Source organism: Silene latifolia, chromosome 7 (genome assembly GCF_048544455.1).
Source record: "Silene latifolia isolate original U9 population chromosome 7, ASM4854445v1, whole genome shotgun sequence".
In the NCBI taxonomy this organism is placed as follows: Eukaryota; Viridiplantae; Streptophyta; class Magnoliopsida; order Caryophyllales; family Caryophyllaceae; genus Silene; species Silene latifolia.
The window spans coordinates 125,044,023-125,062,157 of NC_133532.1; the positions used below are offsets into that span (position 1 = coordinate 125,044,023).

Here is an 18,135-nt window from a genome sequence, read left to right on the forward strand (position 1 = left end):
ATCTATACTAGTTAACAAATAATTGGAATAGGAGAAGTACTTTTCACGGTGTGCATACAACTTTCATAAGCTTTTGAGCGAATCTACGCATTTTTTATTCAGCTATGTTTAATGCCGACCATATCCGCTGACAAAACTGATTAGATCTGAAAAATCTTACCCGACTCTTATTATTGACACGAGTCAACAATTACTAGATCGATAAATGAGTAATTTGAATTAAAAAAAAAAGTCAAAAACCTTATTAGCCACGAGTCCACGACCGCAACCAATATGAAAATATGCACCGATTCAAAATGACCCGAATACGTACAAATATGAATGATCCAAGATTCCAACCCAAATGATAGCGAGACTATGACTGAATTTTATAGACATCTAAATTATATATTCCGTATAAAGTAATTAAAAATTACTACCTTTCAAAATCCAGTGTTTTAAAATTACTCCTTATATAATTTTTTTCTATTACTCCCTTAAAATACACTTTTATCAAAAATTGCTTCAAAACTCAAGTTTAATGAACTTATTCCGTGTGTTTTTGAACTTATTCTGTTTGTGCCTTAGCCAATTTATACTTTGAAAGCTTTAATTATGTAGACAAATGGAAGGAGAGTTCAAAAACAGACGGAACAAGTCACTTAAGTTGGCGTTTTAAAGCAATTTTTGATAAAATGGCATTTTAAGGGAGTGATTGTAGAAAAAAATTATATAAGCGAGAATTTTAAAAAACTGGATTTTAAAAGAGAGTAATTTTTAATTTACTCTTATATATATCATATGCTTGTTTATTTTTCTGTCCAAAATTTCTAATCGTGCCCTGTTGATTTTTTGCAGCCTTGTGGACACAAGGATGGTTATTGAGGATGCTTCTCAAAATGCCCAACTCGAAGGAGTCGCTGTCGCGAAATCGGGTTTTGTATGGTCTAGAACATTGAGCACAATGTAGTGAATACGGAAGGCTTGAAACAGACTTCTTGTTATTCAACAATGTACATGTCATTCAATTTTCTAGACATGCAGCCCGGTGTTGGGCACCAACGTATCGCGCCTGAATGCCAGCCAAAACACTCACTCTCATGTCCATCGAGCTTTTTATTTTTAGTATACAAAAATACATACTTCTAATTCGACAAATAAAATATGGTCAGAATTTTTGGTTTTGTATTCTTCGTTAATCTTGGCTCCAGTGTACCTGTGTAACTAGATCTATAACTATGTAATTCCGTGTAACTCGATCTATAACTATGTAATTCAGTTTTAGTCTCTCTTTTCGTAAAATAATAATAATAATAATAATAAGGGATGCCGGTGCTCATGCTGCTGCTTTTATTTTTACTAGACTTAACTTTGCTATTGCTAAGTGAGTGGGCGCCCAGATTGTATATCGGCTGCCCACCAATTTCTTGTAAACTTTTGATTAATTAATAAAAGTTTGCGTTTTTTAATAATAATAATAATAATAATAATAAGGGATGCCGGTGCTCATGCCGCTGCTTTTATTTTTACTAGACTTAGCTTTGCTATTGCTAAGTGAGTGGGCGCCCAGATTGTATATCGGCTGCCCACCAATTTCTTGTAAACTTTTGATTAATTAATAAAAGTTTGCGTTTTTTAATAATAATAATAATAATAATAATAAGGGTATAAGGTTTTTCTAACGTGTGCCCTTAAGGCACACATTAATAAACTAAATATGGAAAGATTTACAATATATTCTCATGATAAATGCAATTATAAACTTAGTTTTACCATAATTAGTGAGAATATCCTATGAATCTTTCCTTATTTGGTTTATTAATGTGTGCCTTAAGGGCACACGTTAGAAAAACCCGTATAATAACTTAAATAAATCACAACGCTTTAACCAAACCGGTTAATTTCGTATCGGGTTCGTGTCGTATTTTCGAGTCGTGTCAGGATTGCAAACTCTAGGCTCAAGTATTATCTGTGACGGAGGGTACAACGTTACTCAACCTTGTTGAACTACGGGCTACGGCTCTCACAGTGGGGATTGTTAGCTTCCCTCGCAATATCCCCAAATTTCATATGATCTAATCAACAAGTTCGATTGCATACAATTGAATTTGATTTATTGTTCTTATTAATTAACAAGCTTTACTCCCTAATTGATTTTGGGTATGTTTTTCCCTTCTAAATGTTACCCCTCGTTTCATAATTTGATCAAGAAATGTACCTTTAATAGTTTAATTTAGGGTTTCAATCATCAATTTTTTTTTATCCATTTTTTTTTTGCAGATTATCTCAATCAAAGCAGATAATTACCAAATGGTCACACGGGTATAATTCTAAATTCCATTTTTTGCATGTTAATGTTAATTTTAATTGTGTTTCTTTGATTTTCAATGCATGTATTGTTTCTTTATTCGTCTTATAAGCTGTCTAAGTTAGGTTATGAAAGAAATTACATGTTTATTTTTTTGTGAGTTATTTATAATATTAAGGTTTTCAAAGTAGAGATTTTATGTTTGTTTAATCTGAAAAGTTATAAAGATTTAATCTTTTTGTTATTTTTGTTGTGTTGTTTGATTTGGAGATCCTTGTTGAATGAAATATTGATGATTGGCATACTTTTTCGATGATTGTGGTTAATTTATATGTTTATGTTGTTGTTTCTTTCATGGTTCTCTTATGAAATGCTAGGATTTGATTCAAGTAGCGTTACTATTTGTCGTATAATAAGTGTGTAGGCAAACCCATGTTTATTCATGTGAGACGGCCTTACACAAGAATTTTTGACATTAGTACAACAACAACAACAACAAACATCAGAGCCTTAATCCCAAAATGATTTGGGGTCGGCTGACATGAATCATCCTTTAGAACCGTCCATGAGTGAACGCACACCTTAAAATGCGAAAAAAATAGATTAGTGAACATAAAAATTATTATTGGTTTGTTCATGTTGGTCTTATGAAATTCTGTATGAATCAGTTGAGATTCAAAGGCAGAGGAGCCTCAGTAATTGACACGTTTTCTGTTCTTAGAATAGCGGTTCCAACCCCAAGGTAGTTTCTACTTACTTTTCAGTAGAGGCTGATATGACAGTTAGGTTGTAGCTTGTTATTTGGCACATCCAATTGTCATGATCGATGAAGTTTGCATGGTAGTATCCAGTTAACGTAATGGCATTTAAGGCTGATCATACCCTTTCTTCGAAAACACGCTACAGTTCTCTTCTTTGCTAATTAAGGAGTTAGGACACACCATCATCGATTCCAGACTTGCTAATAGTTATCTTTCCTAAATCGTAATGCATTGAAAGAGCATTTGTAGTTCTTTGCTGTCAGATTTGGTAATTGGTGTGGGGAAAAAAATTCTACTTTTAACGCTTTTGTTCAATTTACTGCATAAAGTCGGACTTTTGGTTTTCGTGTACATGAAAGGGCTTTTAGTTTTTGCTATGTTAACCTTAACTGAAGACGAAGGGAAGAGTTATACTGCTTCGATCACCGAAATCACGTCCATGAAATGGTGTTCTCACATGTTAATCTTTTAAGCAATCTAAATTTAGTTATCCAAAAGATTTATATAGTTCAGGGAATAACCTAATATAAAATAGTGAGTAAGCATTATAAATTTGCTTTACGTTAGCTGTTGCATTCTGGTTGAAAAGCTCTCTTTTTCAATGTCATTTCTTGCCTTTCTACGCTCTAAATTCAGTGCTGATATCGATACTCTCAGTGGTTATTGCTCATCACTTAATGCAATGAGTAGATAACCATGTTAATTAAGGCAGTTTGTTAAATCTTGTTTTAGAAACAACGATGATCTATAATTGAGATATGTCCGTCTATATGTTGCAGATAAAAAACTGTGTTGGAATGTTTGCAAAAATGTAAAGTTTCCTGCGTCTTTTTTACTGTTATTGTTATAGAGATGGTGACAGTGAGTAATGCTTAAGGAATGATTTACCCTTACTTAGCTTGCGCTTTATTGCTGACAAGAAACATCAAAATTGGTTCCTTTTTTTTTTTTTAAAAAAAAAAATCACTAAATAAGTGGTGGATAACTGAAGAATACTTTTCAAATTTTGTATCTGCAGATTTTGGATTCGGAACTTGATTGCGACAAGCTTGGTGACCTTGGTACAATGTGAGTGGCTCCAGACAATTTAAGCCATTGCTTAATAAGTGCACTGATCTCTTCATCAGGTACGTGTTATCTCTTTCCTTTCTTCGTCACTTGCATGTGATGCAAATATGTCCTTTGTTGATGTTGCAGTGTTCTTATAATTACTTCTCACTAAAAAGGATTATGCTTCTTGTCTAGGTTACTTTGCATAGGTTTCAATCTTTTTCTTCAACATGTTAAGAGTCACGATGTTGGGAAGATGGGGTTAACAAACTTATGCACTCGGGTTATTTAATGGCCACTGTTATGGTTTGATGAGATTGGGGAAAATGGAGCGATGTCGTCTACTGTAAGTATCTGCTTAGTTTAGGGTTCCTTTTAATAGAACAAGATGAAATAATCTAGGTCATTGAAGATGGACGCGCGAAAGCTACCGACCTTGCTAGTTTTGGTATCTGGTTTGGAAAGTGCTTTGTAGTGATGGTTAACCGTTAAGTGCTTTAACTACAGTTAGTGATCTTACTAATGCCTATCTAGATGATGGTTGTCTAGTGAGGCAGATTCGTAAAATGTACTGACAAGTTGAGGCCATATTGTGCTTTCCATGCATTTCTTTAACGATTGTTTGAAGTCCCGCGGCCTCCCTGACGTGAAATTAGATATAGATCACGAAAAATCAGTTGTTGGTACTTCATAGTGTCATGCTGTGAATTATGATGTTAGCCTTTAAGGATCAATCATTCAATCGCATTGACACCGACACCATTGTAGCTCAACTTTTGTTGTTGTTCAATGAAGTGATTTTTTTTTGCATTGTGTTAGTTATGAACTATTTATAGCTTAATGCCCCTGAATAATGTTCCAGAATTTAGTTTTCTTCACACAAGACATCATACTCGAGAGTTGAGAATATTTTCGATTCATTCCTCTCAATTATTGGAACTGTAGTCAGAACTTTGTAGTTTGTGTAGCTACCTTCGAGAGTGAATCTTTCATATGGAAGGAATATTTCAATCATGGTCGAAACTTAGCTGTGTAACTTTCAAGATTTTCCTCATTTCTTTACCTTTTATGCAATTTATGTCACTCTGGATGATGTTTATTAAGTCTTACAGCATTCTTATTTCAATCATGGTCGAAGCTTGCTGATCTCTGACAGACTTGATCATACAGCTCAGTTAGAAGTGTCGTAAATTAAGCTATATCCTTAAGAATGTTGGAACTTCGTTTAACGTATTTGATTAGTGCCGTACATAGTAAGCATCTTGTATAATTCTTGATTATTATTAGCTTCGGTAATTACGATGATGAAAGACGTTTCTTTAAAATAATAGGTCTTACACTGTCTTTAAAAAATGACGTCTTACTGTGATAGTCTTATAGTGTCTGTTTCTGAAAGTGCTTACTAGTCCAACATAAAATTTGACAGACGATGCTCTTTTTTCCGATTATTTTGTGTTACTACTCTGATCCTCTATAACTTGTCTATGAGTAATAAAATGTGGTAAACTAGTGAGTAGTGGATCCATCGAAAATTCGTCCCTGTATCCCTTTGAGAAAATTTTACGATATGACTAGTTACACCTACGACATAAAACGTCTAACTAAAAGAATAAAAATTTCAGATACGAATCTTACAACAAAGAAAAACTAGCTGTCCATTCTTGGTAGTAAAGCGGAGTACTTGAAGACTAAAATGAGAAATAATCATTATCTAATATTTCTGAAAATGCTGGTCCTTTTCCAATTTTGTGGTGTCTCTCGGATCCGCTATGACTTGACTATGAGCAATAAAATAAGGTGTACTAGTTTGTGGCGGATCGAGGTAAAATTCTCCATCGTATCCCTTCGGAAAAATTTAACAGTATTTCGGCATAAAACAACAAACTAATAAATATCTCAATGTCCGATAAAATCGTAACACCAAATAAAATGTAGCTTTCCGTATGTGGGTAGAGAGACATAGTAAATTTAACGGTATTACGATATGAAACGGTATTATGTACGGATAAAAACGATATGAAACGGTATTACGACATAGAATGAGAAACTAATGACAATCTTAGCATCAGATAAGATCGCCAGTGAAAATCTACGTTTCCATACTTGGTTGATACCTTTCCATACTTGGATGATAGACGGTATCTGATGACTAAAAATGGAAGGATATATTTGGAAGATCATTACTTGGTTGATCTACCAAATTTTTTGGCCTAAGTTGGTGATTTGAACACGTCTTCCTCATCTTTAAATAGAGTCGGCCTTTAGTCTTGTTACTCACTGCTTTTTGCTTCCTCTTCTGATCAAAGCTGTAGCACCAAGCATGATTATGAAGAAGATGAAGAAGAGAAAAAAATTACAAGGAGACTTCCTCCTATACATCAAATCAGAGAATTACCGTAAAGTTTCCTTGGTAATATTATTATGAAAACCTACTTTCAATCTTCTACTACTACTATGTTTTGTCGAATTTTGATAGTTATACATTTCAGTTCTTTTTTAGTGTTTTTTTATGTGAACACTAAGTTATCTATTGACACTTGATTTTGCAGGAAGCTATATTCTGTTAATATATTCTCCCTATCATTATAGTTTCTTCCTAATAATCAATGGTATGTGGCAAAAACGGCTGTTTCCTCTCAGTAATTTCTCAAATTACATTGAGGATCTCTCTTATTTTATTTTTATTTTTTTTCACCGGGTGTCTTTGTCTTGTTTTTCTCTACTGTGTAAATCTTGGTGGAGGGTGAAGAAAATAATAAGGAACACCCAAGTTTCCAACATTTTTTATTTTAATGTTTGATGTGTTTTCACATTAGGTATGATAGCTTATATAACAGTTATTTATTTTCGACTTGGCCAAGTTTCTGCAGACTAACTTTTCCTCCTCTTTGGCTCCCTATGTGATTTTTTTTATGTTTAAAAGTATAAAAATAGTCGAGTCGATGCCCTTCATGATTATTTCCTCATTGTCGCCATCGTCTGACTATCTGATCCTGTTGTATTACTAGTTGTAACTGCTGACACTGGAAAAGAAGCACTGCAGATTCTACTGACGACACTGCATGGCTATGAATTTGCCAGACATGTCAAATTTTGTGTTTATGCGCTAGAATCCAGTGGACTTCAGATGCGTGGCATTCCAAGCAGTTACAAAGAGAAGCAGGAAGGAATTGTAGGAGGTTATGTCAAACCCAAAATCTGCTGTTTCCTCTCAGTTAGATGTGGTTAGACAAAAACTTGAGATAAAACAAAGGGAGAAAGTTATGCTAAGAATTGTGCATAAAAACTGATGCCACTATGAAGAGAGGCATGGAAGAAGAGCATTGTGCTGATAGCGTACTTCTGGATCTTCATAGAAGGTATCGTGAGGGTTGTTCTTGGGAGGAGTTTGAAAAGGAAGAGCCGAAAAAAGCACTTGAAGCCAGTATGAAGAAAGCCATGGAAGAAAAGCGCTGTGCTGATAAATTGCTTCCGGATCTTCATAGTATGGTTGGTAGAATGTGCGTGTAATAAAATGGTACCATAGGTAAAAAAATGGGTACGTGTAATATAAAATGGTTTATTAATCAAAGTGGTCATTTTTTATGATAAAATGGGTACGCTTGTTATGAAATCATGTATCAAATGTAAGAGTAATTTTGAGTCTCAATCAATAATAAAAGAAATTTTTGATGCTAGAGGATCAACTTATCTTTTTCTGTTATGGTTGGTAGAATGTGCTTCTGTTTGTGTATAGTTGGTGGCTTGGTGCAGTTTTCTAATGCAGTAGCATCAGAGTAATTGAATTTTTTTTACTTTGCTCGACAAGAACATTACTCCAATGCAATTAAGGGTAATAAGAATACAAGATAGCATTCTTGTATTTAATTTAGTCTACTTCTAAGTTTTGAATTAGATTGAAATGATGTTAAATCATGGATTGTGGAGTTTATCGCATCTGAACCCTAGAGATATTATTGAGGAATTTCTGCCATCATGATATTATCGATTTCACATCTGCAGGAGCATCCAGAACAGCACCCAGAGTAAGATGTTATTTTTCTTGTGGAACAGGAAATTCTGTTGATGATTGCTGGCGTTGTGATCGTAACTGGCACAAGAACAGCAAACGCCTTACTAACTGTGACATTGGCTTTGTAGAGATGCTATTGGTGGACGGGATGATGACGTGGTTAATCCCTGGTACTTTGAAGCATGCTGTCATCCAAGAAGAGCCACTGTATCACTTTGCTCACCATAATGAGGTATCAGTTCTGCAATAGCTAGTGCAGATCCATTTTCCTGTATCTCTTCAGATTAATTTAACAATATTAACGACATAAACCAACAGATTAAATAAAGATCTTAGTTTCAGATAAAATCAAAATCAGTCTGTATTTTGCATTTAAAAACCTTTTTTGGAATGTTTGCAAAAGTGTATAGTTTCTTATGACTTGTATTGTTTTTGTTGTAGAGATCGTGATAGTGAGTATGCTTAAGGAATGATTGTCCTTACTTAGGTTGTGCCTTATTGTTGATAAGGAACATCTGAACTGGTTCCGTTTTTTTTTCTAAATTACGTTTGAGGCAATAAGTGTCTGGATAACTGAAGAATAATTTACAAATCCGTATCTGCAGACTTTGGATTTGGATTTGGAATTTGATTGTGATAAGCATGGTGGCCTCACCACAATGGTATGGTTCTTGTCTTCTTGACAACGTAAGCCATTGCTTAATACGTGCGCTGATCTCTTCATCAGGTACGTATTGTCTCTTTTGTTCCTTCGTCACCTTGCATGTGATACACTTCAACGGTGGTAACGACATAAACCGACAAACTAAATAAAAGTCTTACTTCAGATAAAATCATGACTCCCAAAAAAAAAATAGCTTTCCATGTATTACCTTATTACGAGTTAAGCATGCGACATAAAACGCCTAACTAAAAATTTTAAACCTCTGTTAGAAATCATATACCAAAGAAAGATACTAGTATTTGACGACAAAAAATGAGTAACACCAAATAAAATGTAGCTTTCCGTTCTTATGAGATAGACATAGTAAATTTAATGGTATTACTATATGAAACGGTATTACAACGTAGACCGACAAACTAATAACAATCTTAGTATCAGATAAGATCGCCAGAGATTTTCTCTGCCTGTCCATACTTGGTTGATAGCTTCCATACTTGGTTGATAGAATTGGAAATAGATCATTACATAATTGGAAAGTAATCTATGTTTCTATTTATGTTTGCCAAGTTGGTGATTTGAACGCGTATTCGTCCTCTTTAAATTGAGGAGGAATTCCTTAGACATGTCACTCACTGCTTTTTGCTTCTTCTGATCATGCAGAAGATGAAGACGAAGAATAAAAAATTACAAGGAGAAAGGCTCCTATACAACAATTCAGAAAATTACCGTAAAGTTCCCTGGGTAATATTCTTATGAAATCCTATTTTTTGTCGATATTTTGATAATGTTTACACTATACATTTCAGTTCTTTTTTAGTGTTTTTTGTTTGATGTAAACTCTAATAAGTGTTATCTATTGATACTTGATTTTGCAGGAGGCTCGAGTCTGCAAATATATTCTCCCTTATTATTATAGTTCCTTCCTAATAATTTCTCAATGGTATTTTGCAAAAACTGATATAGCATCCTTAGTTGTGACTGCTACAACAGGAGAAGCGGCACTGCGCATTCTCCTGAAGAAACATCATGGCATCTCCTTAGTGGTGACAGACCTCTTTTTGCCGGATATGTCATCCAGTCTTGAGTTTCTGCAAAAAGTCGAAACAGAAACGCGACTACCTGTTGTTAGTAAGTACGGTATCTCTTTTTATTATGTTTCCGAAGTCCCATTTTCAACCACTCCTTTGACCTAATACCCTATTATTCTATGCAGTGATGTCTGATACTTTTGATGAACATCTCGTCATGCATGGTCTCTCGATTGGAGCAATGATGTTTCTTATTAAGCCACTATGTCATAATGACATCAAGCACATGTGGCAATTCCCTATTATGAAAAAAGGGAGGTCATTCCTAGCAGGCAGAATTGGAGAAGCCGCTAATAGTTTCTCGATGGTCTTTGGCAAAGAGAAGCAGAAGGATGATAAACTACAGACGGAATTGCAGGAGGTAATGTCAAAACAATAAATCTGCTCTTTCCTCGATAAATTTATTGGGAGAAGTTTAAAAAGGAAGAGCATAAAAAATCAGTTGAAGCTAGTATGAAGTAAGCCATGGAAGAAGCAACATGATGATAAATTGCTACCGAATCTTCATAGTACTAGACAGACATGAGTTGGTCAAGACTCGAGAGAGATGATCTCACAATAAATTTATTGGAAGGCCAACTTCAATTTAAAGCAAAATGGTACCAAAAAAATAAAATGGGTACTAGTAAAAGTGGTCACTATCTACGATAAAATGGGTACGCTTGTTATGAAATCATGTATCACATGTATCAAATGTAAGAGTCTCCTTGAGTCACTATCTGCGATAGAATGTGTAAGCTTGTTATGAATATCAAATGTAAGAGTCTCCTTGAGTCACTATCTGCGATAGAATGTGTAAGCTTGTTATGAAACCATGTATCAAATGTAAGTGTCAAATTTGAGTCACTATCTACACGATAAAATGTGTCTGTTTGTCATGAAATCATGTATCAAATGTAAGCGTCTCTTTGAGTCACTATCATTAATAAAAGAGTTGCGAAAAGTTGATGTTAGATGAGCAACTCACCTGTTTCTGTTATGGTTGGTAGAATTTGCTTGTGTTGTGCATAGTTGCTATAGTTTTTAATGCAGTAGCATCATGGATATTGAAAATCTGTTACTTGGCTAAACAGCAACGACATTACCCCGATGCAATTTACGAGAATTAGATATACTCCATTACCCTGCCTTACCCATGTTTTAAAACTTGCTGCTGTGCATTCTTTGAATTAATCAACTTCGTCTACTACTTTTCTTAGTTTACTTCTGATTTAGAATACAATGTTGCTGCCAATCATGATAATACGGATTTGATTTCTGCAGGAGCATCCAGAACAGCATCCAGAGGAGGAATCGGTGTTAGCATCGTTGATGGCTGGCGTTGTGACCCAAAGTGGCACAAGAACGGTGCAAGCGCCTTGCTGACTTTGATGCTATTGATAGACAGGATGGGGGATTCTATGTCAACACAGACACAAGTCATGATGACGCTGTCGGTGTGGCATTCAGAGGCATGTTATCAACAAAGAAGAGCCACTGTATCACTTCGCGCATTATAATGAGGTATTAGTTCAGCTGTAGTTAGTGTCAGATCCGGGAAAAATTCTTATCGTATCCCTTCAGATAAATTTAACGGTATTAACGACATAAACCGACAAACAAAATAAAAATCTTAGCTTCGGATAAAATCCTGTCCCCAGAGAAAATATAGCTTTCCATATATACTTGGTAGAGAGCCCGAATGTCTGATTTCTCAATTTGTAGTTTCTTTGGTCCTCTTAGATAGATGTACCTAACAAATCAAGTCGTGTCGTGTGCGTGTTCCTGTCAATTTTAAATTGATCACCGCAACCCTAACCTTGAACCTGACTCAATTAGTTATAACACGTCATTTTTCTCAACCCTAGCCTAACCCGTTTGATTTTTCTATAATCTAACTTGACCCGGTTAACCCCATTTATTTTTAAACAGTTCATTTTTCAACTCCTTAAACCTATTTAACCCACCAAACCAATTTTATAACCCATTACCTCAAAATGACGAATGATAATTCTTATTTTGAAACAGTTTGGTTGGATTATTGACTTAACCCAACGAATTATGACTCATTTATGTAAATGAGTTACTTGTGTCGAAAGACCTCAACTCTTAGGGTTTGGTTATGGGGAAAAAAGGGGAGGGGGGAATACAAATTTTGTTGTCTGGCTAGCAAATATTGTAATATTGGGAGACAGAGTATCTGATGAGTGATGGCTACAACAACAACATTACCCCAGTGCCTCAATGGCTCCCGCAAATTGTGGGGTAGGGGGGGGGGGGGGTGGTTGGTTTCGGATGTACGCAGCAGGAAAAATTATTTCCCGTGCCCTCGTGTAAATTTAATGGTATTACGACATAAACCAATAAACTATCAATAGTTCTCACATAAACGCAGACATCATTGTAAATTTCATATTTCTGTGTTAATGTTATCGTAAATTCATTTGTGTTTTCTTATTTAGTGAACGGTTAAGTTTATTTGATTGTTTTTGTTGATTTTCAGTGTATATATTGTTTCTTTATTAGTCTTTTAAGCTGCTTAATTTAGGTTATGGTAGGAAATGACATGTTTTGTTAGATGGGTTTTGTGATTTTTAGATGTTTGTTATGAAAATAGAGAATTTATGGTTTACTAAAGTGGTTGCACTTCTTTCTCTTGTGAAGTAGCAGTCCTTCGATGCAGTTCTCGACGCAATTTTCATCTTGGGTCATTCGGAAACAGCCGCTGTGTAAGGCTGCGTACATCCGACCCTTCCTTACCCCGCAATTTGCGGGAGCCATTGAGGCACTGGGGTAATGTTGTTGTTGTTGTTGTTGTTGTTACCTTATTATTACTTCTCACTATAAGGGATTATGCTTCTAGTTTAGGGTTACTTTGATGAGACGGAAGAAAACACAGTGACACTGTCTAATGCAAGCATCTGCTTATTAGTTTAGGGTTTCTTCTAATGGTGCAAGTGCTTTGTAGTGATGTTTTGAAAAGGAAAACCAGCTGTTGATGTTCTGATGTAACTTTGCTAGTCTTTAGGGAGTATCTACATTGTTGCATTTTGGTATTATAGATTGATACACTCCGTGGTTGTTCTTAGGAGTGCCAGCGAGTGACGCGCTTGGTCTCGTGAGTTTTACTTTAAGCATTCGCTTTGAATAAGAACACTGAGATAAGAGTTGTAAAAGCGGTAGAGATTTTTATGGTAATTCGTGGTTATCGGTTTAATGCCTAGCCCATCCAGTCCCGGCCCACTCGTGAGTTTTACTTTAGGCATTAAACCCGAAGTTAGTGACCAAAGAACCTAAGGAGCACTTGTGTGGGGGTCTAACTCACTTAGGATAGTATTCTTACACGACGTCTCAATTTAATTGGTCAGATAAGTTTTATATTTCCTACACCATACAAACCACCTTCATATTTATTTGATTCTCCATATTAACAACACTTACACTACTTGGTTATGAATTTTTTCTCAAGTTTGATTGATTGATGATTGTTTGTAATCCTATGTTGTAAGACAAGCTATTATTTTTATTGTATTCTCAAATTTTCACATTTTATTATCAAAATCAAAATCTTTGACTAAGCTACTATTTAGTATTAGAATTGAATAAATTCTCCATTAATAATAGAATATAATCTTAATAAAATAAAAATCGGGATGTAGCAAACTACCCTATAACTTATGAACTATGTGCAAATTAGCCCCCTAAATTTCACTTGTAGCAAATTAGCCCCATAACTTTCCAAAAATGTGCAAGTTTTTTTTACCATTTTTTAACTAAAACCTATTGTTTTCTATTATAAAAAATATATAGATATATTTCTTAAATAATTAAATATAATATTTACATATTCAATGAAAAATGAGAAGTAATTTTAGTATAAACAAAAATTTGGTCATGTAACTTTTCATTGCAACACCATTAACAATTCTCATATTATGAACATTTTTCACCAAAATAAAAAAATATATTTGAGCATGTTTTTTAATAACCAAGAATTTTAGGATTAAAATCTAATCAATAATTTTGATTTTCAATAATTGTAAAATATTTAATTAGCAATTTTATTCTTAAAAATAAAATGTGTGGTTAATTGCACATTAACAGAAATTTATGGGGTTGATTTGCTATATTTATAAATTAAGGGGTTTGATTGCACATAGTATCAAACTTATGGGGGTGGTTTGCTATATTTCCCAAATAAAAACTAAGGCATCTCATTGGCTAGGGTGTACGATATTCTTATACACCCGATGGACCTTAGAATTTGTGTTATAATAAACTGTTGATCACATACATCCGATTCTAAATAAAATAAAATTATAAAAACTAGAGTAATCAATTAATTAAGTACGGATGAATGGATAATGGTCCTAATCAAGTAATTTTTCAACATTGAATTCATATGTTTACTAGTTTAGACCCCGTGCATTGCACGGTACTTAAAGTTTAATATTTTTATAAAATTACTTATATAATATTGGTACCTTATAATGTTTACATTTCTCATCATTGTATTTTGCTTTGATAAATAAAAGCTAGAATTGAAAATTAGTTAAGAGAATTGAGTAATGAGTTGAAATATATTTTAATGAAAATATTTTTATAGCATAAAGCTAATGAGTTTCAATTTATATTTTTTTTTTCAATTTTTTTGTCACGAAAGTAATAACAACAATTTTTAGTTTTGGTTTTATATAGAATATGTTTTTTGGTCAACTCTTCATTTAATAATAAGATTAATAAAAGATTTAGCAATTTATAATTTTATATCAATTTTATTTTAATTTAATTAAAATATTATAATTTATATTTTAGTGAAAATAATATAATTTGATGAAAAGATTAATTTTAATGAAAATATAATAGATGAATTAAATTGTATTTGTTAGTTTCCTTATTTAGTGAATGAATATAATTATCATTAATTTTCTTTTTTGAGAATATGTTTTTTGGCGGAAAAATGATAGAAATCACCTATTCATTTAGTAGATAGAGGATTATAGCAAGTAACATTTCAAGTGTCACGTTGAGTTAATTTGTTTACTCGCTTTCATTCCAATTGTCAAAAAAAGGAAAAAAAAAATTGTTGGCATTATTTTATTTAAGGAGTAAAATTAATCAAAAACCCCTATTTATTGGCTTTTGCATTTTTTTTTTTAATATTTTTTTTTTGTTTTCTTAAATAGTTTTCCATCAAGCAGATCCAAATTCGGAGATCAAAGGCGAATCTGAATCTCGAGGGGTCCAAATTTCCAACTCACAAATTATTTAAAAAAATAGATAGTTCATGAAATTATTCTACGCTCCCAATTGCAATTTTAAAGCCGGTTGAATAGAATACAAAAAAACTTAATAAAAACACGCCGTTTTATTCCATGATAAAAATAAGAAAACAACAATAGCACTCAATACGAAATACGAAATACAAAATACGAAATTCGAAATACATAAGACAAGAATACTAGGAAAAAAAAAAAAGCATAAGCAAAGAACATAAATTGTTGGTTGCATAAATTGTTGGTTGCATACATCACAAATCTCATCAGGCTTACCTTAGGCATCTTTGCATCGGCCTAAGGTTACGGCTTCGCTACGTTTTTTGCATTGATAACCTTCGCAACAATCTAAATTGGACACACAAATCTCATCAATATGACTGCAGGAAGGGTCGACGCATTTGCCTTTGTGGCATTTTAAATCGGTGCAACAGAATCCATCTGACAGACTAAATCGGAGTTTCCACCCCCGACCGGATCCTTGGTATTAACCTCCTGGAGCATATGTCGAGTAGCACCAACGGGTTCAAGTGTTATCGCTAACACGACCCCAATCAATAATGCCACCATACAAACCACCTGCATATTTTTTTGATTCTTCATATTAATATTATTAACAATTACACAACTACTTTGTTATGATTTTTTTCTTAGTTTTGGTTGACGATTGTTTAACACCATTTTATAGCCCTAGCTAATACCTTGTATATCATCAAATAATCTTTTAGCATCAAATCAAATCAAAGAGCTGTCAAAACAGCTAATTAAAACATTAATGTGTCGAACGAGTGCGAGAGAAGAGGATGACACGACGCGATTATGATTTATGAATCATGCTTTGGGGATATCCATCGTGGCTACATGTATGTTCTCCATTGACCAAATTATTGTTGTTTTCGTATCGCTCTCCGATCAAACAAAAGCTTGGCTATATTTAGACCTGACAAACAGGTTGAGTCGTGTCGAGTTTTCGTGTCATGTACATATTTAGAAAGTTTTAAGTATATATTTATTTATGTGATGGATGATCAAGAAAAATTAAGATTAATTTAGTAAACAGATCTAGTTCGTGTTTAGAGAGTTCAACCCAAACGCAACCCAATTAAATATCGTGTCGTGTTCGTGTTCGTGTCGACCCACTTATATAAATAAGTCATTAGACCTCAATCCAAACCAGTTAATATCGTGTCGTGTCATTGTTTACCAGATCCACAAGACCATAGAAAAAGACCCGCGTTCCACCATATCTAATAGAATATTCCATAATCTTCTGTTTGTTATTCAGTATGAATGTATGATCTGTATCCATTATTGTAGGAGATTATATCATAATTATTGGAGAGAATGTCGTAATTAGTTGTATATATCCTCGACCATCTCCTCGACGGCCACTCCACACCAGCTGTCGACTAATCCACTAATTAATACAGACTATATCACCAGTTGTATGATGTAGAAATTGAGCTAGCACCATCGGGTGACACCCAATTTCGGCGCCACCCTCTCACATGTAATAAGTGGAGACCCCTTCAATAAAGGATGTATGTGAGAGGGTGACACCCAATCTCGGGCACCACCCGGTGGCGTCCTATCAAGTTGATTAATGTAAAGCAGCATGTTTTAAAACATGGGTAAGGGATGTTAATATAATCCTAGAAATATTATTGCTCCTATTGCTGCCAATCATGATAATATGGATTTGATTTCTACAGGAGCGTCCAGTACAGCTAGACATGGCAAACAGATCGGGTCGTGTCGGGTTCGTGTTCGTATCACATGTAAACGGGTCACAAACCCTTCAACCCAAACCCGACCCGTTTAAATCTCGTGTCGTGTTCGTGTCGACCCACTTACATAAATGGGTCAACAAGCCTCAACCCTAACCCGCTAATATCGTGTCGGGTTCGGGTCGTGTTTTCGTGTTATGTCAATATTTGGAAAGTTCAAGTATATTTATGTGATGAAAAATAAAAAAATTAGGATTAATTTATTAAACAGGTCATTCGTGTCGGGTTCGTGTTTAGAAAGCTCAACCCAAATCCGACCCAATTAAATATCATGTCGTGTTCGTGTCGACCCACTTACATAAATGGGTCATTGAGCTTCAACCCAAACCCGTTAATTTCGTGTCGTGTTTTCGTGTCGTGTCATTATTTGCCAGCTCTAAGTACAGCATCCAGAGGAGAAATATTATTGCTCTTTTTCTCTCCCAAGTCATGTGTCATTCTTGTAGTACAAATAACACAAAAGTATACCATTCAGGAATCCGTCAAGCCTGTATAAATACGGAGTTATCCATAGATTATCGTTGTTACCAAAATAGAGTTAGGCATAGATTATCATTGTTAGCATCACTATGTTTAAACCAAAGAAATGCTAAAGTTTTAGATTGAGAGATCCATGTATTGTTAGGAACTGCTTAATTACATCATTAATTACTAAAGTGAAGCATAAACATCAATCTGAAACATAAGTAAGCTCATTGAATCCAACTCTCATAGCTAGCTGCAGATAGACCATTCAAATGATCAAATCTAACCAACAATAATATGACAACTTTGGTCCACATATATACATTACTTGGTTCTGTTTATGATGTATTTTACTTGGTCCTTGTTCACTACTTTGTGGTGTTGTTTTAAGATGCGTATAACTTATACTCCCTCCAATTTCATTTATTGTTCCTTTTTCCCTTTTCATCTATTTTCTTTATTGTTTCCTCTTTCCTTTTTTGGACAACTTTGTGTGATCCAAAATCAATTTGATGTGGGGTCATGTGTATTGTATGGTCCAAATTGATTCCTTTATTTCTTATGTCAAAAATAAAGGGGAACAATAAATGAAATTGGAGGGAGTATAATTTAGGGTTTTTAGGTTGTGAGCTTTAACACAAGGAAAAAATGGCTGACGAAATTAATGGTATTGAGTCAAGGAAGCGTGCTAGGGAAGATTATGATGACGAAGTCGAGTTGTTTGCAATTATTTTTGGTTTTATCAGTGTAATATTATGTTCATGGC

General features: G+C 34.2%; 1 protein-coding gene across 4 annotated transcripts; it reads left to right on the forward strand.

Moving 5' to 3' along the window:
* Positions 1–1,904: 1,904 nt before the first annotated feature.
* On the forward strand, positions 1,905–11,472 carry LOC141592989 (two-component response regulator-like APRR9). Of its 4 annotated transcripts, XM_074413903.1 has the most exons (14): positions 1,906–2,139; positions 2,260–2,301; positions 4,067–4,175; positions 4,294–4,444; positions 6,405–6,508; positions 6,648–6,707; positions 7,107–7,636; positions 8,101–8,123; positions 8,239–8,342; positions 8,716–8,837; positions 9,435–9,515; positions 9,650–9,902; positions 9,988–10,223; positions 11,126–11,472. In XM_074413903.1, the coding sequence occupies exons 11-14, from the start codon at positions 9,438–9,440 to the stop codon at positions 11,225–11,227; spliced, it is 669 nt and encodes a 222-aa protein (XP_074270004.1). In that variant the 5' UTR covers positions 1,906–2,139; positions 2,260–2,301; positions 4,067–4,175; positions 4,294–4,444; positions 6,405–6,508; positions 6,648–6,707; positions 7,107–7,636; positions 8,101–8,123; positions 8,239–8,342; positions 8,716–8,837; positions 9,435–9,437; the 3' UTR covers positions 11,228–11,472. The 4 variants fall into 4 exon arrangements, with proteins under 4 accessions (XP_074270005.1, XP_074270004.1, XP_074270002.1 ...); XM_074413905.1 differs by lacking the exon at positions 4,294–4,444 and having other exon boundaries at positions 1,907–2,139; positions 7,107–7,624; XM_074413904.1 differs by lacking the exon at positions 4,294–4,444 and having other exon boundaries at positions 1,905–2,139; positions 7,107–7,624; positions 8,101–8,342.
* Positions 11,473–18,135: the final 6,663 nt, after the last annotated feature.